The 19050-nt window shown below is 41.0% G+C and overlaps 1 protein-coding gene and 1 pseudogene across 1 annotated transcript in view; one reads left to right on the top strand and one right to left on the bottom strand.

Annotated features, from left to right (window-relative positions):
- The window catches only part of DLEC1 (deleted in lung and esophageal cancer 1), a 57295-nt gene that overhangs the window by 25900 nt on the left and 12345 nt on the right, over positions 1-19050 (bottom strand). Inside the window, exons 4-10 of the mRNA XM_023537654.1 lie at positions 18640-18839; positions 18195-18415; positions 17317-17395; positions 4556-4643; positions 3689-3862; positions 2852-2988; positions 1522-1614 (exon numbers count right to left, since the gene is read on the bottom strand). Of these exons, the coding sequence (XP_023393422.1) occupies positions 1522-1614; positions 2852-2988; positions 3689-3862; positions 4556-4643; positions 17317-17395; positions 18195-18415; positions 18640-18839 (992 nt within the window). The remainder of the gene's footprint in view (positions 1-1521; positions 1615-2851; positions 2989-3688; positions 3863-4555; positions 4644-17316; positions 17396-18194; positions 18416-18639; positions 18840-19050) is intronic.
- LOC111736285 lies at positions 7096-7214 on the top strand (annotated as a pseudogene).

Here is a 19050-nt window from a genome sequence, read left to right as displayed (position 1 = left end):
GTGGCTTCTGGGTAGCCACAGAGAAACTGGGGTGAGAGGGAGTATTTCACTGTTTATCTATTTGTATCTTTTGAATTTTTAAATGTGAATTTATTTCGTATTTGGAAATATAAATAAAATTTAAAACAAACAAACAAACAAACTCCCAATGATCAATAAACAAAATACATAAGAAATGAAAAGGGGGGTACCTCCTTTTGATTTACTGGTCCCCACAGACTCCTGCTGCTACCCTCTTCCTTCCTTGGGGATCACAGGAAGATGGCATCGGGGGACATCCTAGCCTGGTCACCCCAATTCCTTAAAGCCATGACAAGCCTCTGACAAGGCCTGGGCTATGCCAAGAGGACCCAACCTGACCCTCAGCAGTAAATGGAGACTGACAAAGCCCTACTATGCCCCTGAACTGGCCCCGTCCCAACCCCAAGGGCCTGATTCTTATGGAGAATCAGACCAGCACAGACATGGATAAGCCAGCATCGCCCCAGAGCTCCAGAACAAGACCCCATCAGGCACCTGAAACTGGAAGGAAGCTGATAAAGGAAGTCCTCCTTTATGCCATAGCAAAGAAGCTGATGGCAGTGGTCCTCAAACTTTGCTGCATACTAGAATCACCTGGAAAGCTTTAAAAGTCCTCTGCCCAGACCACACACCAAACCAACCAACTCAGAACCTCAAGCTCACTTCAGTGTGTTTGCAAGTTTCTTAGGGGATTGAAAAGTGCAGCTGGGTTTGAGAAGCTATGGCTTTGGGCTCACTACCCAATGAAAGGTGCAGATCAAAGCCCCCCTCTCCCCAGAAACCAGATAGCTTTTACTCTTGCATGTTAGTGCTTCCCTCAGCAGGCTAGTGAGGAAGGCATGTGTGTGACAGCCCCACACCCAGCCACATGACAGCACAGTCAGACTCCTGGACCAGGGACTCAAAGACACAGCTAGGGGCAGGAAGACATCTCCATTTCTCATAGGCTCTTCTGGAGGTCAGTGAGTAGGTATGATGAGCCAAAGAGGGCAGTTGGGAAAGGAGAAGCCACAGCTGGGGGCCAGACTCAGAGCTTCTACAGAGGTTCAGAGTAAGGACTAAGGAAGGCAAGCCTTGGTGATGATATAGATGGGGATGAAACAGGAGAGAACAAAGCCACTGTCGTCATCTAGGTACTAGATTGAGGGGAGAGGTGTTCAGAAGAGACTGAGGAACCAAGGGAAGATCCTAGAGGCAGCTTAGATGCTGGAAGTGACTCCCAGGCTAAGTGTGGACAAGCAATGCTCAGGGATCATGCTGGAATTCTAGGGTGTTCTGCACTTGGCCTGTAAGAGCGGTCATAAGATAGTCAAATGACATCTCCCCACAGAATGCAAGAACATGCTCTTATAATGAAACCACTAAAGCTGGGACCTGGGATGGGAATGGATAGTTGACTCAAGAAAACACAGAGGCCAATGAAATCATGCAAGCAGTTGAGGCAATAGCCATCACCAGCCATAAGTAGGAGGAAATACATGCCAACATCTAATTACCTACCTCCACTAACATGGCCTGCCCTGGAGCCAGTTCAAACACCGAAGGCAGGATCCCAAAGGGAGGTTGCTCAACAAAGCCAATGGTTGCAACAGCCTTAAAAAAAAAAAAAAAAAAAAATCAGGAGATTATACAACAATGCAGAAGAAACTGTAAAATCCAGTGCTCATACTACAAACTTCTCTCCTCCAAACATCCAGTTTCAACGTGAAGGATCTTAAAGACCATCCGGTGCCCCATTAATGAAGAAACAGGCTCATTCATTCGGCAAGCACCCGCTCAACCTTCACCAGGCACCAGGTGAGGTTCTGAAGGTTAAAGACGAGTAAGTTGCAAAGCACCTGTAAAGAGCTGACCACTGATAGGGAGGTACAAGGAATTCCATTGACCAGTGTTTCAGACACTAAGCAGGAGGCACGAGAGAAGGCCTCACCCAGGAGGTGGGCTAAAAAAAACACAGTCCTTTCTCTCCTGCAGCACCCTATGTGGCTGGTGCCAGCCTATATGTCTGCCTGCATCCTGACCCACAGCCTATATGTCTGCCTGCATCCTGACCCACCCTTGGCTATAAGCTCCTGAGTCACAAGGGCAGCTGCCACCTTGTCAGGACACCGTTTAGCATGCCAGGGATACAAAACCCACGCCTACAGGACCCTGGCAGGTAGCAGCAATGAAAACACTGTCCTCCGGATCTATCACTTGTTTTCCTGAGACACAGGCACAGGAAAACAGCGTAAGGAAAACAACGGTGCGAGCGTGATGATCAGTGCCTGGCTGCTGTGGGGAGTCATGTTGCTGGGCAAACAGGAAGGAACGTGCGTGTGCCCTGTATCCTCCTCCAGCCAACAGGGCCGCCGTGAATCCTGGCCCACGGCTACACATCTTCCAAATTTTCCAGAGACTGGAAATGCACATTTTGATGTGAAATCTCCCTATTTGTAAATGTTGGTTCAAAAAAAAAAAAAAATGTTTTTAAGCACTGTGCCAAATAAAATATGCCCAGAGAATGCAGCCAAAGAGCTGCCAATTTGTGATCTCCAATGATAATGTTTGCTACGATAATAATTGACTGAATAAATAAATGCATTGAGCCAGGCCTTGAAGGATAAGGGAAGTGATACAACAACTCGCCCAGGGTCATGGTGTGTTAGTGGCACAACCAGAGTACGGCGCTGGTCTCCACACACACCGGGTCTCATTTGGATTGTGACCGTTGGATACGGAGGTTATAAAATTCTGCTTTCTGTCTGTTTCCAATCAGAGGTGCACTCTAGCAAGTCTCTCACAGGGGGTCATTTCCTTTTTCCAGGTTGAGCAATCTGTGATCACTCACCCTGAAACTCGACGGCGGCCAGCTCTTTTTAGGCATGATACAGAACTTGCCGACACTGAAGCCCACATTTCTGCAGAGGAATCTGGTCACTTTCATTCCCCCAACGAGGCAGTAACCACAGTCCAACACGGAGGACACTGCAGCCAAAGGAAAAGATGGTCAAGAGAAATAACACGTCACTCTGAATAGGTCCTACTGTCATTGTCCTCCTGAGGGCCAGCCAGAGCGCGGAGAAGCTGTGGAAGGGTCCCTGCCTAGCCCCCAGGGCAGAGAGGATGAATGGGGACATGGCCTGAGCCCTGCTCCCATATGGCGCCAGTGTCATAGGACCATAAACACTCCTGGCTAGAGCAGCAGGAGTCAGCACCTACTGTAGACTCAGGACGCAGCCAGGGCCACCCAGCATGGCCCTGGAGGTTGTGGTCAGAGTCCCGACTTCTGGCCTGCGCTTAGCTGAAGAGGCTTGTAACTGAGGGAGCCCAGCCAAAGCCAGCTTTCCCAAACAAGCCACCTCTCTCCCCCAGCCACAGAGGCAACATCTGCTGAGGGCTCCAGGTAATCTGGCGCAGGGCCAGCAAAGCCTATGCTGGGGGGTTAATTGGGCTGCTGGCCTCTGCTCCTGCTGTGGTAATTCAGAGTCAGCCTCCACTGGGAACCAGGAGGATCCGGGCCAGCTATGGTGGAAGACTGTGCAAAAGCTGCTAGCAGGTCCCTCCTCGGGAGCCAGAAGCCCCTGCCAAGCTGTGTGCTGCCACAAAGGGGCCCTGAGAGCAGGCAGTCCTTAAAGGGAATCACCAACTCTAACTGAATCCCTGGGGAGGCAGAGCGCACACTCACGAGTCAGCACTGGGGGTGGCCTCCGGGCCTGGAGAGGGATCACAAGCGTGTGGGCTGACTGGGTCTCGACTAAAATATAATCATCAAAATCTCCAAGGCAGTCTGGCAAAAACTGGACGACGTACTGGCAAGTCATTCCAGGAGCCACCATTCCACCTTTTCCTGGGAACATCCCTATGGGCGACGAAAGCAACAAATGAGGATCTGGAGACTAGCCAGCCACCAGGGCTTGGGCTCAGATGCTACAGGTGACAACCAGAGGGCACAGGGAGATCCCATCAGAGCTGGGGCTGGCTCTGTGAGTGAATGCTTCCTGAGCCAATGCCATGCCGATGGCAGAACCACCAGGGCAGGCGAGGGGAGCAGGCTGTTAGGGCAGGGACCCAGAGGGAGTGACACGGTCCCTACAGAATGGTTAGGTGGGGCTGTGCCTGGCTCTGTGATTTAGAATTTATTTTGTGGGCAGAAGAGAGCCATCTATGATTTCTGAGCTGGGGTGACACAATAAGAGTGGTTCTTGAGAAAAACACTGCAGGAAGCCACCGTAGTAGTTTAAGTGAGGAACATGGAGGGCTTGCCCGAGGGCAGTGACGGCACGAAGCGGGGGGAGATGGCAGAACCAGAACCTGGTGGGAGGTGGTCCGAGGAAGAAGCTGCCAAGGCTCAGAGGCTTCACCGAAGGAGCAGGCAGCTGCGGGCAGGTAAGGGCCCCCAGGGACCGGGGTTGGGGGTGGGGGTGGGGGATGTGGGCCAAAGCCCAGGACACGGGAGCCATGCGAGGGCCTGAGGGCCAGGTGGGCTAGGAGCTGGGAACGAGCCCAGCACGTAATTTTGAAGCAGTCTAGACAGCGGCTACGCCGAGCTCACCCAATCCCAGAGAGAAGTACGGAGTAGAAGGTGGAAGGACTCGCAGGTAGCGGCTGGTCGTGGTGGTGTTCTGCAGGGAGATCACCATCTGTTCAAAGGGAAAGGTGAGCTCTTTTAGACAGCAGAGTGGATGGATGAATGACAGGAGGCCTGGGATTTACTAAATCATATGGGAGGCGCGTACGAGTATAAGTGAAATAAGGATGGCCACGTGTTGGTAACTGTTGAGCTGGGTTATGGGTACTCAACAGTTACCAACATGTGGCCAACCTTATTTCACTTATACCCGTACCCACCTCCCATATGATTTAGTAAATGCTATCTCTCTACTTATGCTATCTCTCTACTTTTGTTTCTTTTAGGAAAAAATAAAATAAAATACCAGGTTGACATGAAGGTGGGAACATATCTGACCTCTTCTTTGTCCTGTTTAAAATAACAATTATTTACAGAGCATCTGCCATGTGCCTGCTCAACCTTGCAATAACCAGGGAAGGTGGAGACTCTATTTTACATGGAAGTTCAAAGAGGCCCCTTATCTGGTAAGTAACAGGGTTGAGATCTACACCCAGGACATCTGGCTCCAGAGTTCTGCCCACCCCACCTCTTACTTACTGTCTTCTTCCTCACATATCCCTTTGGGCCACTTCTTCCCATGGGCCCAGTCGAGAGGTGTTAGGGGTACCTGTACGCCAGGGTTGTAGCTCGGTCTCTCTCCTTCATTCAACCCATCCAGCCCCCACTTAGCCCTGCCTCCCAGACTGGGAGACCCCTAAGGGGAAGGCCCGGAACTCCCACACTGCTGAACCCCATCATCACCCAGCACAGCACCTTACGCAGAAGAGGAGCTCCATATATGCACACATCTTTTGTTTTTATTTTATGAAATCTTATACTGGAAAAACATGCATAAATTATAATATAACAAAAGCCACATTTCCATCCCTTGGCTTATGAAATAAAACATTAAAAGTACAAAAAAGCGCTACCCCAGACCCTAACCAGATGACAACTACATAAATTTGAAGTATGTCTTCACACTCTTTTATTCGCAGCTATGTACTCTTAAATCAACATTTAAGTTCATTTTTGGCAGCTCAACATACTGCACCAATCTATCGATGAACCAGACCCAACTGTGAACAGACCCATATTGTAATTTTAATTTTCATCCTCTGTTAGTAATGATGATAAGCATCTTTTTGTATGTGTATCTGCCATTTGGGTCTCCTCTTATGTGAGTTGTTGGTTCATATCCTTTTAGCATTTTGACATTGTGTACTTTGTCTTTTTCTTACTAATTTGTAGGAGTTCTTCACATATTCTGGTTACTAATTCTTTCTAAGGTGTGTATTATAAACACCTCCAAGTTTATAACTTGTATTATCTCCTGATATACAGTTTCTAAAATTTTAATAATAAAATATATCAACTTTTATGGTTTGTGCTTCAGTTTCAAGAAATCTTTTTATATCTTCTATATTTTCTTCTTAAATTTTTGTTCTTCCACCTTGAGACCTCTGCTGGAAAAAGTATTTTGTTTGGAGTATGGAGTGAGGTAGGGATTGTTTTCCATATGGCAAGGATACTAAACTCAGTTTTGTCTTCTTAGGTCTGCACACGTGCACAAAACAGCCCGAGCAACAGCAAGTGCCGTCCCCACAGTCAGGCTGCTGTTCTCTCGGACACGGAGCTGCTGCTGTCATTACAGATGGAGGTGTTCACGGGGCAGCTGCTCCTCCTGTCGGCTGAAGCATACTTCTGGACAGCCTTGCTCCCAGCCACATGAGGCAAACCTCAGACCAATGAAAAGCAGGAGCCAGCCATTTATGTGGTTTCTAGGGGATGTCCCACAAGACAAGACAATCCATTGCACTTAATGGCAGTCAGTTCAATAATATTCTCATATCGGCTCTCCCTCCTCCCATCCCCTTTCCTCATTCCTCCCTGGAATTGTAAATGATAGCGCACGACCTCATCACCTCGGGCTCTGCTTTATGGAAAACCTAGTCTATGATCGTTGGTATCAGAAGGGTCCTAAAACAGCAGACCCTTAGGATGTGATTCCGGAGTTGGCTTTCTCACCAGTCAGATAAGAACTGTAAGAACTGTAGCTAGTGGGAAGTAGGGTGTGATGATCCTTGGCATGCAGCGGCATCACATTTACTAAAGCTTTCACCCATGGTCAGCTGAAATGAGGTGCAGGTGGAGGTGCACTGAAATATGTGGTAGCCATAGTCGTGGCAAGGTCTGGGGCTGCAATAATTATAAGGGTTGTGGAGTGGGCTGGCTTTCCTTAACAGCACTGGGAGCCTTGGAGGAAAACATGATAGGCCCAGGGCAGTCAACGCCAACTCAAGGCCAAGTGTGAAGACATTCCTTGCATTCCCGGGTCATACACAATTTTCTCCTGTTGTATGCATGTGCTTGTACGTGTGTGTGTTTCTTCTTGCTTGATCTGGTTTGCTGTTTTTTACCTAGTATTTCTATACCTAGGTTCTTTTTCATACATATAATGTCTTTTAATTTACCAAGATACTGTCTACAGCCATGCTACCCTGAACAAGCCTGATCCCGTCTGATCTCGGAAGCTAAGCAGGGTCGGACCTAGTTAGTACTTGGATGGGAGACCACCTAGGAAGACCAGGCACTGTAGGTGTAAAAAATAAAAAAAATAAGAGATCATAAGCTGACAAGGTCCTTGCAATCTGTGAGGTCAACCAAGGGTTGCCTCACCTTAAAAAAAAAAAAAATTACTAAGATACTGAAAGAAAACAAAAGAGCAACTATATGAAATATAGGAACGCCCTGGCTTATAAGGTGCAGGTCTCTATTTCTACCATCACTTTTTTGCCTCCAGCATCCACAGTCCATGATCTATTCTGCTCCCATCTCAGGACAGAGAAGCTCTCACACAGCTTCACGAGCCTAGGGAATGGGAGTGCACCAATATTCTTTAGCAAGACTGGCTTGTGTTTTTCATTTTCTTAGTCCTGTATCTGGCTTTGGTATCAAGGTAATATTAGGCTCTGCCTTGGTCCATTAGGACTGCTGTACGAAATACCACAACCTCAAGCCTTTTGAGCCTCTTCCAATATGGGCTGGTTGCCTGCTACACCTACTATTAACTATCGCCAAGGATAACCCCTGTAGCAGTTTTAAGACACGAAACAAGTTCTCGGACACCGCCTTCATTGAGAAGAAAGGTCTACATATATTCCCCTGGAATCTGGGCCAACCTTAGTGACCCTTTTGCAACCTGTAGTATGCATAGGAAGTAGTGACTTTCTCTACCACTCCAAGGTAACCTCCAAAGTTAGGTCATAGAAAGTGATGCAACCTCTAGTTTGCTTGCTAGGATACTTAGAAGCTCAGACATGCACTCTGAGCGATCAGTATAGTCTGATTGCCCTGAGGTGGCCATTCTGTGAGGCACACGGAGAAGCCATGTGGTGGTGCTCTGGTACACAGCTGCAGCTGTCTGCAGCCAGCATCCACTGCTCTGTGAGTCAAAAGGCCTCAGATAATTCCAGCCCCAACTATCAAGTCGCCCCTAGGCACTGAATCTTTCTACGGCCTCAAACATCATGGAACAAGCCATTCCCTGTCTGATTTTCTAATCCAAAGAATCCGTAAGCATGATAAAATGGTGGTTTTAAGCTGCTTAGCTTTGCAGTAACACTAGCTGAAAAATTCCTTAACCATTATTAATCTGGGGGTTCCCTTCACCTCTCTCCTATGTTGGATCTCTTTTTCTTCACATACCATGCTTTCCTCTTCCTTGGTGTACTAGCTTCTGTAAGGGAGCATGTTCCCTAGGAGTTTCCTGAGAAATGGTGCATAGGACATACATTTTTAAAGACTGCCAATTTGAAAATGTTGTTTTTTTTTTTTTTCATCTTTAATTTTATAGCTTAGCTGAGTAAAGAACTGTTAGGTACACAGTCATATGCCCAACAAAAGTAAGGTGCATTTCCAAGAGACATCACTAGGTATAATTCGATTTATATAATAGAATGTGGTAGACTGTGTTTCTGTTTTGGAAAGGCTTGCTCTGGGGAAATCAGCCACTGTGCTCTGAGGAATGGGAAGGGGATGGAAGGGAGCTAGGCTGATACGGAGAAGCCATAGGGAGACACCCATGGGGAGGGAAACTGAATTCTGAGCTAAAAGCCAGATCAACCACCAGACATATGGGTGAATAAAACTTCAGATACTTCTGGCCCCTAATCTTCCGGCTAAGACCCCAGGCATCACAGAGTACAGATACACTTTCCTCACTGTGGCCTATCTGATCAACAAACGAATGGCTGTCTACTCTACTAAGTCTTGGGGCCATTTGCTACATGGTTATAACACTGGAACACTGACTATATTAAAATAGAGAGCAATGAAAGTTGCCCTTAAAACCATGCCAGAGAGGACCATTTCAAGTATTTTTGTTAGCTTTCTTACTATGAAGTACTTTTAACAGTACATTTTCTGTTCTTAAGCTCAGAAAATGATACATCTCGGATATATGCCTCCTGCTACAGAAATGCTTAGAATCCTGCAACTGGACATCCAGCCATCAAGGAGATCTGACCCTGAGGCTCATTAAAAAGCCACTAAATGCAGATATTTCCAGAAGTAGAACTTTATTCCAAGATTCTTCAGATGACTGTGGGAGAAAGGAGCTACCAGCATGGAATGGGAGGAGGCACTGTGGAATCAGACCATAATTCGAGATATCAGTATGAAGTTACGATTTTAAATATTACGTACCCATGTATGGATATATGAATGTATATGTGGATACATACATATGCATATATGTGGGTGGACCTATGAAATTGCCATTTTTTCCCAGGTCTGTCCACTGAAAGGACCTAGAAGCAATGATAGTCCAGAAGCAAACGGCAGATTTAGTGCTTAGATCTTGGTTTCTAAATCCCACGCTCCACTAAAAGAAACCAGGGCTTCTTAGAAACTGATTCTACAACTGCAGCAAAGAGGGTACAGGATGAACCTGGAACATCTTGCAATGCCAGAATGTAAGGAAGTGCTCAAAAAAAAAAAAAGGGCTAGGTCATGTCAAAAGAACATAAAAGAGAACTTGTAAGGCCCCCACTGGACAAATCTGTGATAATTCTGAAAGCGAAATGAATACTAACTTTAAATAACTCACTTTGGGCTAGACTATCATAATTTCATGATCTAGAATGATTCTAAATAGATGTGCCCTTGAATACTGGCCAAGAAAATGAACTCTATATAATAGCTAATAGATTTTATAGTACCTGAATACATATTTTGAAAAAGATAAAACAATCACTCAATTAAGAGAAAAAAAAAATTACTTCACTAAAATTGACCAAACTGATCTTTAAGATGTATTCTCTTGATTAGACATACACTGACCAAAAAATTAGATACAAAATAGGTTCCAAACATTTCCGATGATTATTTATAATTGCCCTAGTATATTTTGTTCTCCTCCAGTGTTTGATAACAAACTGACATCCAATAGTGATTCTGCATCAGAGACTAAAGCCCTTATGGTTAAATCCTCTCCTTTAGGACTTTTGACCAAAATGGGGGAAGTTGAGAAGTTTTCAGAGGGAAATGATTCAGACGTGGCCTAAGATGGAGATACTAATAGAGGACACTAGAAGACAGTCCATTACATATATTCAACAGTTAATTTCACAAGGTTTTTGGGAAAATTCATTTTAAAACCCCTGCAATTATACTGATACCCCATTCAGCTCACTTAAGGACAGACTGCCCAAATGGCCTCTTTGCTACTCCGAAAATATGCAAACAAAATTCACTGTTCCTAGACCACAATTTTTTTCCTCTCTCCTCTCAGTTGTAAGTTCTGTTTTGACTTTGTTCACTGACAACATTGTATTGACTATTTTTGCTCAAATAAGCATGCATATAGCTAATTCCCTTGAATTATTCCTTGACAACATCTCTCTATTGGTGAGTCTTCCAATCCATGAACATAGTATACTCAGTAGTGTGCTGGTAAATGTTTAATGACCTATTCTTGGAGATGGTGGAGAGCCCTGGTTTGGTAGTGTTTGTAGATTTCCATAGTGTTTGCGGATTCTCACTATGGTCAATTTCAAGATACCAGTGTGACACCACTGAACACAGAGTTAGGAAGTGATGTGCGTGGTCAGCTCTCACACACTAATATGACCCGGCTCCAGGCATAGCAATGGGTTTATCTCTCCATCTATTTGGGTATCCTTTAATTTCCTCCAATTATATTTTTAATATCCTGTCAAAGCCATGTATGTATTTACATTTATTCCTAAATTTGATTTTTTATGTACTGCAAATAGTATCATGTTTTAAATTCATTTTATAATACTTTGCTCTGGTGTAGAAATAAAATTGATTTTTGAGTATTGACTTTATATCAAAGACTTTTAATAAATTCACTTATTAATTCCAATAATTATCTGTAGATTCATTTGGTTTTTCTAGGTACACAATCATGTCAGCTGTGAAAAATAGTTTTATTTTTATAGATCCCTTTTATCGAATTATGAAAGTTTTATTCTATTCCTAGTTTGCTAAGTTTTTTAAAAATCACAAATAGGTATTGGACATTGTCTACATCTATTGATAACTATATGACTTCTCTCCCTTGTGTTAATGTGGGGAATTATGATTGCTTTTCAAATGTTAAACTCACTTTACATTGGTAGATCAAATCAACTTGGTTGTAATGTTTATCATTTTTATATAAAGTTGAATTCAGTTTGCTAATGTTTTGTTAAGAAATTCTGCAGTTCTGTTCATAAGTTAGTTTAGCCTTTCTTAGAATAATTTTTTTCACATTTCAGTATCAAGATTATGCTTATCTCATAAACCAAGTTGAATTGTGTTTCCTTTGTTTCTATTCTCTGTAAGAATCTGGAAAAGATTGTTGCATTTCTTTCCCATATGTTAGAAAAATTCACTGATAAAGCCATTAGGGCCTGAAGTTTTATTTGTGGGAAGGTTTTTTGATTCTTTGTTTTTTGTTTTCATTATTGTTATTGTTGTTTTAGAAAGCTTTATGGAGATATACTTCACATGCCATATAGTTCACCCATTTAAAGTGTATAATCCAATGGTGCTTAGTATATTCTGAGTTGTATAACCATCCCCACAATTTAACTTTAGAACATTGTGAAAAGGTTTTAAATTACAGATTCACCATCATAATATAGGACTATTCAGATGTTTTATTTCTTCTTGTATCTGTTCTGTAAATTGTGTTTTCCTAGAAATTTGTCTATTTCATCTATATTTTCAAATTTCTAGGCATAAAGTTGTTTATGAACCTCTTATCTTTCGAATGTCTGTAGGATCTGTAATGATGTCTTTTTTTCCCCTGATATTTATAATTAGTACCTTTTCTTCTTTTTAATCAGTTTTGTCAGGAATTTATCTATTTTAGTAATCTTTCAAAGAACTAATTTGTGGCCTTGCTGATCCTACGCTATATTTTCTATTTCATTAAAATTTGTTCTTGTTTTAATTATTTTCTTCCAGTTTCTTTGGGTGTAATTTGCTATTCTTTTCTAACTGATTTTCAGACTCTCTCTTCTAATGCTTCTTGCTGCCTTGAAGTCTACTTTCTCTGGTAGTAGCATAGTCACACCAATTTTCTTTTGGTTAAAGTTTATCTGATATATATTTTTCTATTCTTATATTTTCAATCTTTGTATATCCTTAATTTAAAACTTTTAATTTTTATCTACCATCTTTTTATTTTCTATTTGTACTACCAGTCATATTCCTTTTTCTCTTTCTTGCCTTTTATTAATCAAATATATTTTTTAAAATTCCATTTACCCTGTTAGCTTGTTACTTTTACATTATTTTACTATATGAATAATGATTAGCCCAGAGATTACAATAAGCATCCTTGAATTATTATATTAAAGTTTTCATATAAATTAGCACTTACACACTTCCAAGACAATCCAAGGGCCTTAAAACATTTTAAATCCACTTACCCCTCCTGCTATTGGGGCATAGTTGTTATGCTTTTAATTCTAAATATATTTTAAGTAACACATATTATATTAACTATACAATTATGGTTGTTTTTATTAATTTCCATTTCTCCACAAATTTACCCTTACTGTTGCTTTTCATTCCTTCTCGCATTTCTTTGTTCTCATATGGCATCATTTTCTTCTGATTGAAGAATTCTTTTAGTGCAGGTCTTCTGATTATGAATTATTATTATAGGTAACGATTTATCAGTTGTTGTTTATTGGTGAATATCTTCATTTTATCATCATTTTTGAAGAACATTTTCACTTTGTTTAGAATGCTAGATTGAAAGTTATATTTTCTTTCATCGCTTTGAAGCTTCCATTCCAATATTTTCCAGTTTCTATCATTTCTATTAGAAGGTAGTGAATCTTTTTTCTCTACATGCTTTAAGTTTTATTATTATTTTTTTCCTTTTCTTTGGTTTAGAGAAAACGTTTACTATAATGTGTCTAAATATGGTTTTATTTTTTTGTTCTTGGGCTTTTAGTGCTTTACTCTATGGCTTGATGTCTTTATTATTTTAGATCATTCTCATCTATCACTTCTTCTAATACTGCTTCTGCCCCGTTCTCTCCCCTCACTTTCTGGGACTTCAATTACACAACAGACCTATTTTGCTCTGTCCCATATTTTTAAATGCTATTTTCTGTATTTTTTTCCATCATTTTTCTCTTTATGCTTTAGTCTGGATCATTCCTACTGACCTATCTCCAAGTCTCCTCCTCATCTATGTCCAATCTGCTGTTAAGCCCTTCTACTGAGTACTTAATTTCAGTTCTAGAATCTTCAATTTTTGTAGATTTCTATTCTTTAGGTTATCTAGTTATAATATTGCCATAACTGAAAGTCTCCTCAGTATGCATATATTTTTAATGCTTTGAGATAATAGATTTATAGGAGTTGCAAAAATAATTCAGAGATTTCCCATAAATTCTTCACCCAGTTTCCCTTTAACATCTTACATAACAATAGAACACTGATCAGAACTAAGGAATTAGCTTAGTATAATATATTGACTAAACCACAAAATTTATGTGGACTTTTCTAGTTTGTCCAGTAACATCCTTTTTCTGTTTCTGGATCCAATCCAGGATCCAAAAATGTATTCAGTTGTCATGTCTTCTTAGCCTCCTCCAATCTGTGATAGTTCCTCAATATTTCCTTGTTGTCCAAGACCTTGCACCTTTTAAAAGAGTACTGGTCAGTTATTGTGTACAATTTCCTTTTAGAATGTCCTTCAGTTGGGTTTGTCTGATGTTTACTTATGATTCGATTGAAGTTACGCATTATTTGCAAGAATACCACAAAAGCGATGTTCTCTTCTCAATGTATCATATCGGGAGTATATGATGCCGACGTGTCTTATTAGTGGTGAGTTAACCTTGATCACTTGGTTAAAGTGTTGTCTGCCAGGATTCTCCACTGTACGGTTATTATTTTTCCTTTGTAATTACTAAATATTTGGGGAGAAACTATACAATTATGTTTCTGCTTAAACTTTTACCCACTAATTTTAGCATTTAGTGGTATGCCTTGTCTGTAGATTTTATTACTGTAATATTTAATGCTGATTATTTTTATTTCTCTCACCCTTTCTATATTATAATTAGAATTCTTCCATAACAAAGAGTTGTCCCTCCTCTTCCATTAATTTACTTTTCTCTGATATTTACTTGTATCAGTATGGACTCATGGATATTTATTTTATTCTTGGGGCTATAGTCATTATTTTGTTGCTTGAGTTGTTTGGCCATTGGGAGCTCTGTGTCTTTTTGACATGCCCTCTCCATCTCTGTCTCTTTTTTAGTACATCTTTACTTTCTAGCACAAGATGCTTTACATTCATCTTATATTTTCCCTACCTCAACCATGGAATCAACTAGTTTTTCAAGGAGCCCTGGTTCCTTTAGCTGGAGAACAATACTTAGAAACCAAGATCTGGACACTAGGTATGCTAACTACTACTAAGTGTCATTAATTCTATCCCTCTCAGTGGATACAGTTAGGAAATATATGCATGTGTACTAATTTACGTGTTCACATGCATCTCTATTTATTCTTATATCTATCTGTGTGTATGTAAAAGAATACACATATTTTTAAACCATGAACCCATACTGTAATTTCCAACCGCAATCAAAAATCATAGTTTATTCTAGCATTTGCCCTTTCTTTATTTGTAACTTCTTTCTGCAATCATGAAAATCCTAATTCTCATCCATATATTCTTTAAATTTAAAAGGTTTCATCAGTATCAACACAAGTTTATGAAAAAAATGATACTCAGAAGTCTTTCCCTGAAATGTACTAATCATGTATGATTCTCTGCTCACTGTGGATGGCTTTTTCCAGCCACGTGTACTCAGATTTTACATAGTCATAATCATTAAGTTATACTTTGTTGAATTTTAACATTATTTTACATATACTTTCCTATATATTTAAACATTTTGCATGTCTAGCAAACTTCTAAAGGAATAAATACTAAACCATTTATGAGCTGTCATTCACCACCTTATCAAACCCCTTTGGAAAGTCAGACACAGACACACACACACTCTCTCTCTCTCTCTCTCTCTCTCTCTCTCTCACACACACACACACACACACACACACACATTTCTTTTTAGTTAAACAGGGCACCCTTCATTTGCTCTCAATTTACCTTACTTAGCAGGGGTAGGCAAGACTGAGAGGTAGACCCATATTAACTAGTCACATAATTCAGTCAGCACTTATTTACTGAGGGCCTACTATGTGCCAGGCACTGATAATGAAATGACAACAAAAGAATATCATAGAAATAATTCTTGACCTCATTGGGCTTATAGTCTAGTGGAGAAAGTAGATATAAAATTGTGCCACAAAAGAGCCAATGGTACAAAAAGAGCCTGCAACAGAGACGTTTAATCCAGCCAGGAAAGGTCAGTGTGATTTTCTAGAGAAGTGACAACTAAGCAAGCTGAAAGGGATGAGCAGTAGACAACGAGGCGAAGACGGGAGGTAAGATTGTTCCACACAGCCTGCATTCACCTCATCTAGAGGCATCCACAGCCGGAACTCCCAAGTCCTGCATATAACTGCCTTTCATATGGCCCTGGACAGCTCTTCGTTTGTCCTTCTCCATTCCCCAACCGAAATTATTTTATCTCCCTTTCTCTGAGTCTTTGTCAACTTCTCCAACTGTCTTTGAAATATGATGCCAGACACAGAGATCCAAAAGAGAATATGGAACTATTAAGTTCAAAAAGTAAACAAATGCTGTCTTTAACATTTAGAAATAGGACTGACATATTTGCCGGCTTCTTCCATGGGTGATTTAGAACTCCTAAAGAATCATGGATTTGCAAGTACTCTATAAACTATAAAGTATAATCCATATGTATGTGAAGGAATTGTCAGCATTAAGCCCAGGTGTCTTTGTACCTGGGAGCAGAGTCGGCGACTACTAAGCTTGGTCTTGACCTGATTCCCCAGCACAGTGGGAAGTTAACATTAAATCAAGAAGGAGGCTGGGAAAAAAGAATGAGGGAAATTTCTACATATCGCTCTTGGAGGAATCCCTGGATATACTTTTAAGTGAGAAAAGCAAGGTACAGAGGACAGTAAGGACAGGGTTCGAATACGTGTACATATTTGCTTATGATTACAAAAAGAAAGAATGGAAGAACCCAAACTAATAAAAATATTTACCTATATGGGTACAGGGAGTACAAAGAAGAGGGGACAAGAATAGAAGTTAGAGGAAAGATTTTTTTTTTTACCAGAAAAATCACAGCTAATAAATGCAGAAGGAGTAATAGAATTAGAAATCATCATTTTGTAACCCCTAACTTAAAAAAAATGGATCTAGGCAACAATCACATAAGGGTACTGAAACTGTTAAATGAATGGTTGATAAGAACCTGATAAAGGTTGAAGAAGGCTCATGACACATGAAGCCATAATGAGAAACCCACTTATCATGCTCCTCCTGAAGGAGTTACAATAGAAACTACATAGCACCACCAAAGTAGTATTCTTGCCAACAAAAGAAAAAAAAATGAGCATGAATCTAATCAAAACTCTACACCTAACTACAAGTTTATAGGAAACATGGAGAAAGGAACATGCTTAATGTCACCACGATGATGCAGTTTGCCAAGTGCAGGATATAAGAAATTGCTGTTTCTTCAACAAATAAATAGCGATTTTAAAAAGAAGGGGAACGAGGAGGAATTATCAACTAAAGGAGAAATAAGAGATATTTTAACCAAATGCAATATTTGAATTATGATTCAAAGAAACCAGTTGTAAATGGACTTTTTTTTTTTTTAAACAAATGGAGGAAAATCAGACACGGATGAATATTAGTTGATATTAAGGAAACTGTTAATATTGCTAAGTGTGATAATGGTTACATTTTTTAAGTTCTTAGCTGTTAGAGACACTGAAGTATTAACTGAAGAATGACATGACGTCTAGGCTTTTCCTTAAAATGCTCCAGTGTATGCATGTGCGCACACGCACGCACATACGAAGCTGTGGGGTTAACAGAACCACATTTGCAGACTGGAGGTAACTGTCAAAGCTGGGTGGTGGGCAAACGAGGGTTCGCTATAGTCTCTCCCTAGTTTTGTGTATGATTTTAGAACTCCATCATAAAAACTTTTTTAAAATAAGGAAGCAGATGGAGTAGGATCTATAAAAAAAAAAAAAGGCAAGATTTCTACCTCATAAACTGATCCAATTTCATAATCCGTGAAAAATCCTACTGATGGCTTAGCGAGGAACACCGGAGTATCAGCACAACTGTGAGGGGGCAAAGGGAGAGAAAGGCTATAAGTTTCATCCATGTGATAAAATATTCTGTAGTAACTGATTCATGTAAAAGAAACATATCCAAGCCACCACAGATAATCGCAATATGTCATTTGTTGTTTTTCTTAAAGTTACAAAATAACTTGACAGCATGATCGAATCTCTGAAAATATACGTAGCTACATATTTCATTTTCAATATGCACAGGAGAAACGCTGGAAGCTTAAACACTAACATGTTAACTCGGTTCTTAATATAGGTGCTGCTTTTCTTTGAAATAGTAGTCTTTTCTCATTTTTCTTAAAAGATATTACTTATCTAATAAAGAAAGGTTAATAGTTTTAAGTCCATTCAAATTACTAACCCCTGAAGCGACTGATTTCCTTCATAATGACAATTATTGAAATATAGCTAAAGTCACTCTTTTGAAGAAAAATCGAAACTTATACTAATTATTTGTACTTAATCAAATTTTCAACATTTTTATTATCCAAGACATATGAACCCCAATGGAAGGAGCATATGGCTGTAGAGATTCCTCCCATTCGATTCAGACTGTAAACAGAGGGCCAACACTAACCACTATTTCTTAAGACACTGGCAGGTCAGAAAAGCTCAGGACTCGGGACATCCAAAAGCCATGTCTGTGGGTATCCGGCTCTGGTCTGATAATGACACTCTGCCATCCCCCCGCCTCCTGCCACAAAAGTCTAAGATCAGACCCAGGATCTTCCGGGTTTTACTCTAAAGGGTCAGATTTTCTGAGAATAGGAGTCAGGGAAAGACACACCTCTGTCCCAGCTCTCCACTCCAGAAATCTCCTGTCAGTGCTGGCTTCCTTGGAGGAAAGACAAGAGACTTGCCTCCACATGGAGTGTTAGGAGGGAAAAACCGGGGGTTTTTTAGGAAGTGGTTCCGACTCTCCATTCTGGCAAGCAGGAGTCGCTCCAGTTCTCTCTGTGGCGCACGTAAATGGTTCATCCAGTTTTTGTTCTTTGATAGACTTGCTTTCTTTGAAACACAAAAACGTAGAGCGTCAATGCCAGGCAGAGGGACTAATTGTGTTGACATCTTAGCCAACTGCAAGGCCCACAGTTGACCAGCGCGAACTCTCCTTTCTACTTTGCTGTGCATTAATCACAACTTCTTGTGTCACCTGGAACTCCTTTCCTCTCATCACCTCCCTGTCCCCACTGTCCACATACACAGCACTGTGCACAGGCTTCAACACTAACCTTGACAGTTTCTTTGGTCCTGAGTTTGGCCTTTGAAGGCGAGTCCCACGTCAGGCTGTCCATAGTGTAGTCAGACTCGTCTTCAGACTTAGTGAGCATCTTCTTGCCTGAGGCTTCAAGCTTCTTGATTGGTTCTTTCTTTGGGACAAAACGCTTCTCACAACTGAATGTCAGTTTTGAATAGCCAGGGGTGAATGTGCCTATGGCACCAAGGACACGGAGTCACCAAACCAAGGTAAGGAGATGGACATTTCTAAGATGACTAAATGAAACCACCAAAGCACAGTTAGCTTAATATTTTGTCCTAAACTTTCATAAACACTATGCCAGATGTAACTGCTCTTCAGCATATAAATTACTCCTGGAACTTATTCTACATACTTGAGACTTAGGACTTGAGTGTTAAAATAT

This window comes from Pteropus vampyrus, unplaced genomic scaffold (assembly GCF_000151845.1).
Source record: "Pteropus vampyrus isolate Shadow unplaced genomic scaffold, Pvam_2.0 Scaffold1, whole genome shotgun sequence".
Classification (NCBI taxonomy): domain Eukaryota; kingdom Metazoa; phylum Chordata; class Mammalia; order Chiroptera; family Pteropodidae; genus Pteropus; species Pteropus vampyrus.
Note: the sequence above shows the minus strand (reverse complement) of the source record. Positions and strands in the feature narration are given on the sequence as shown.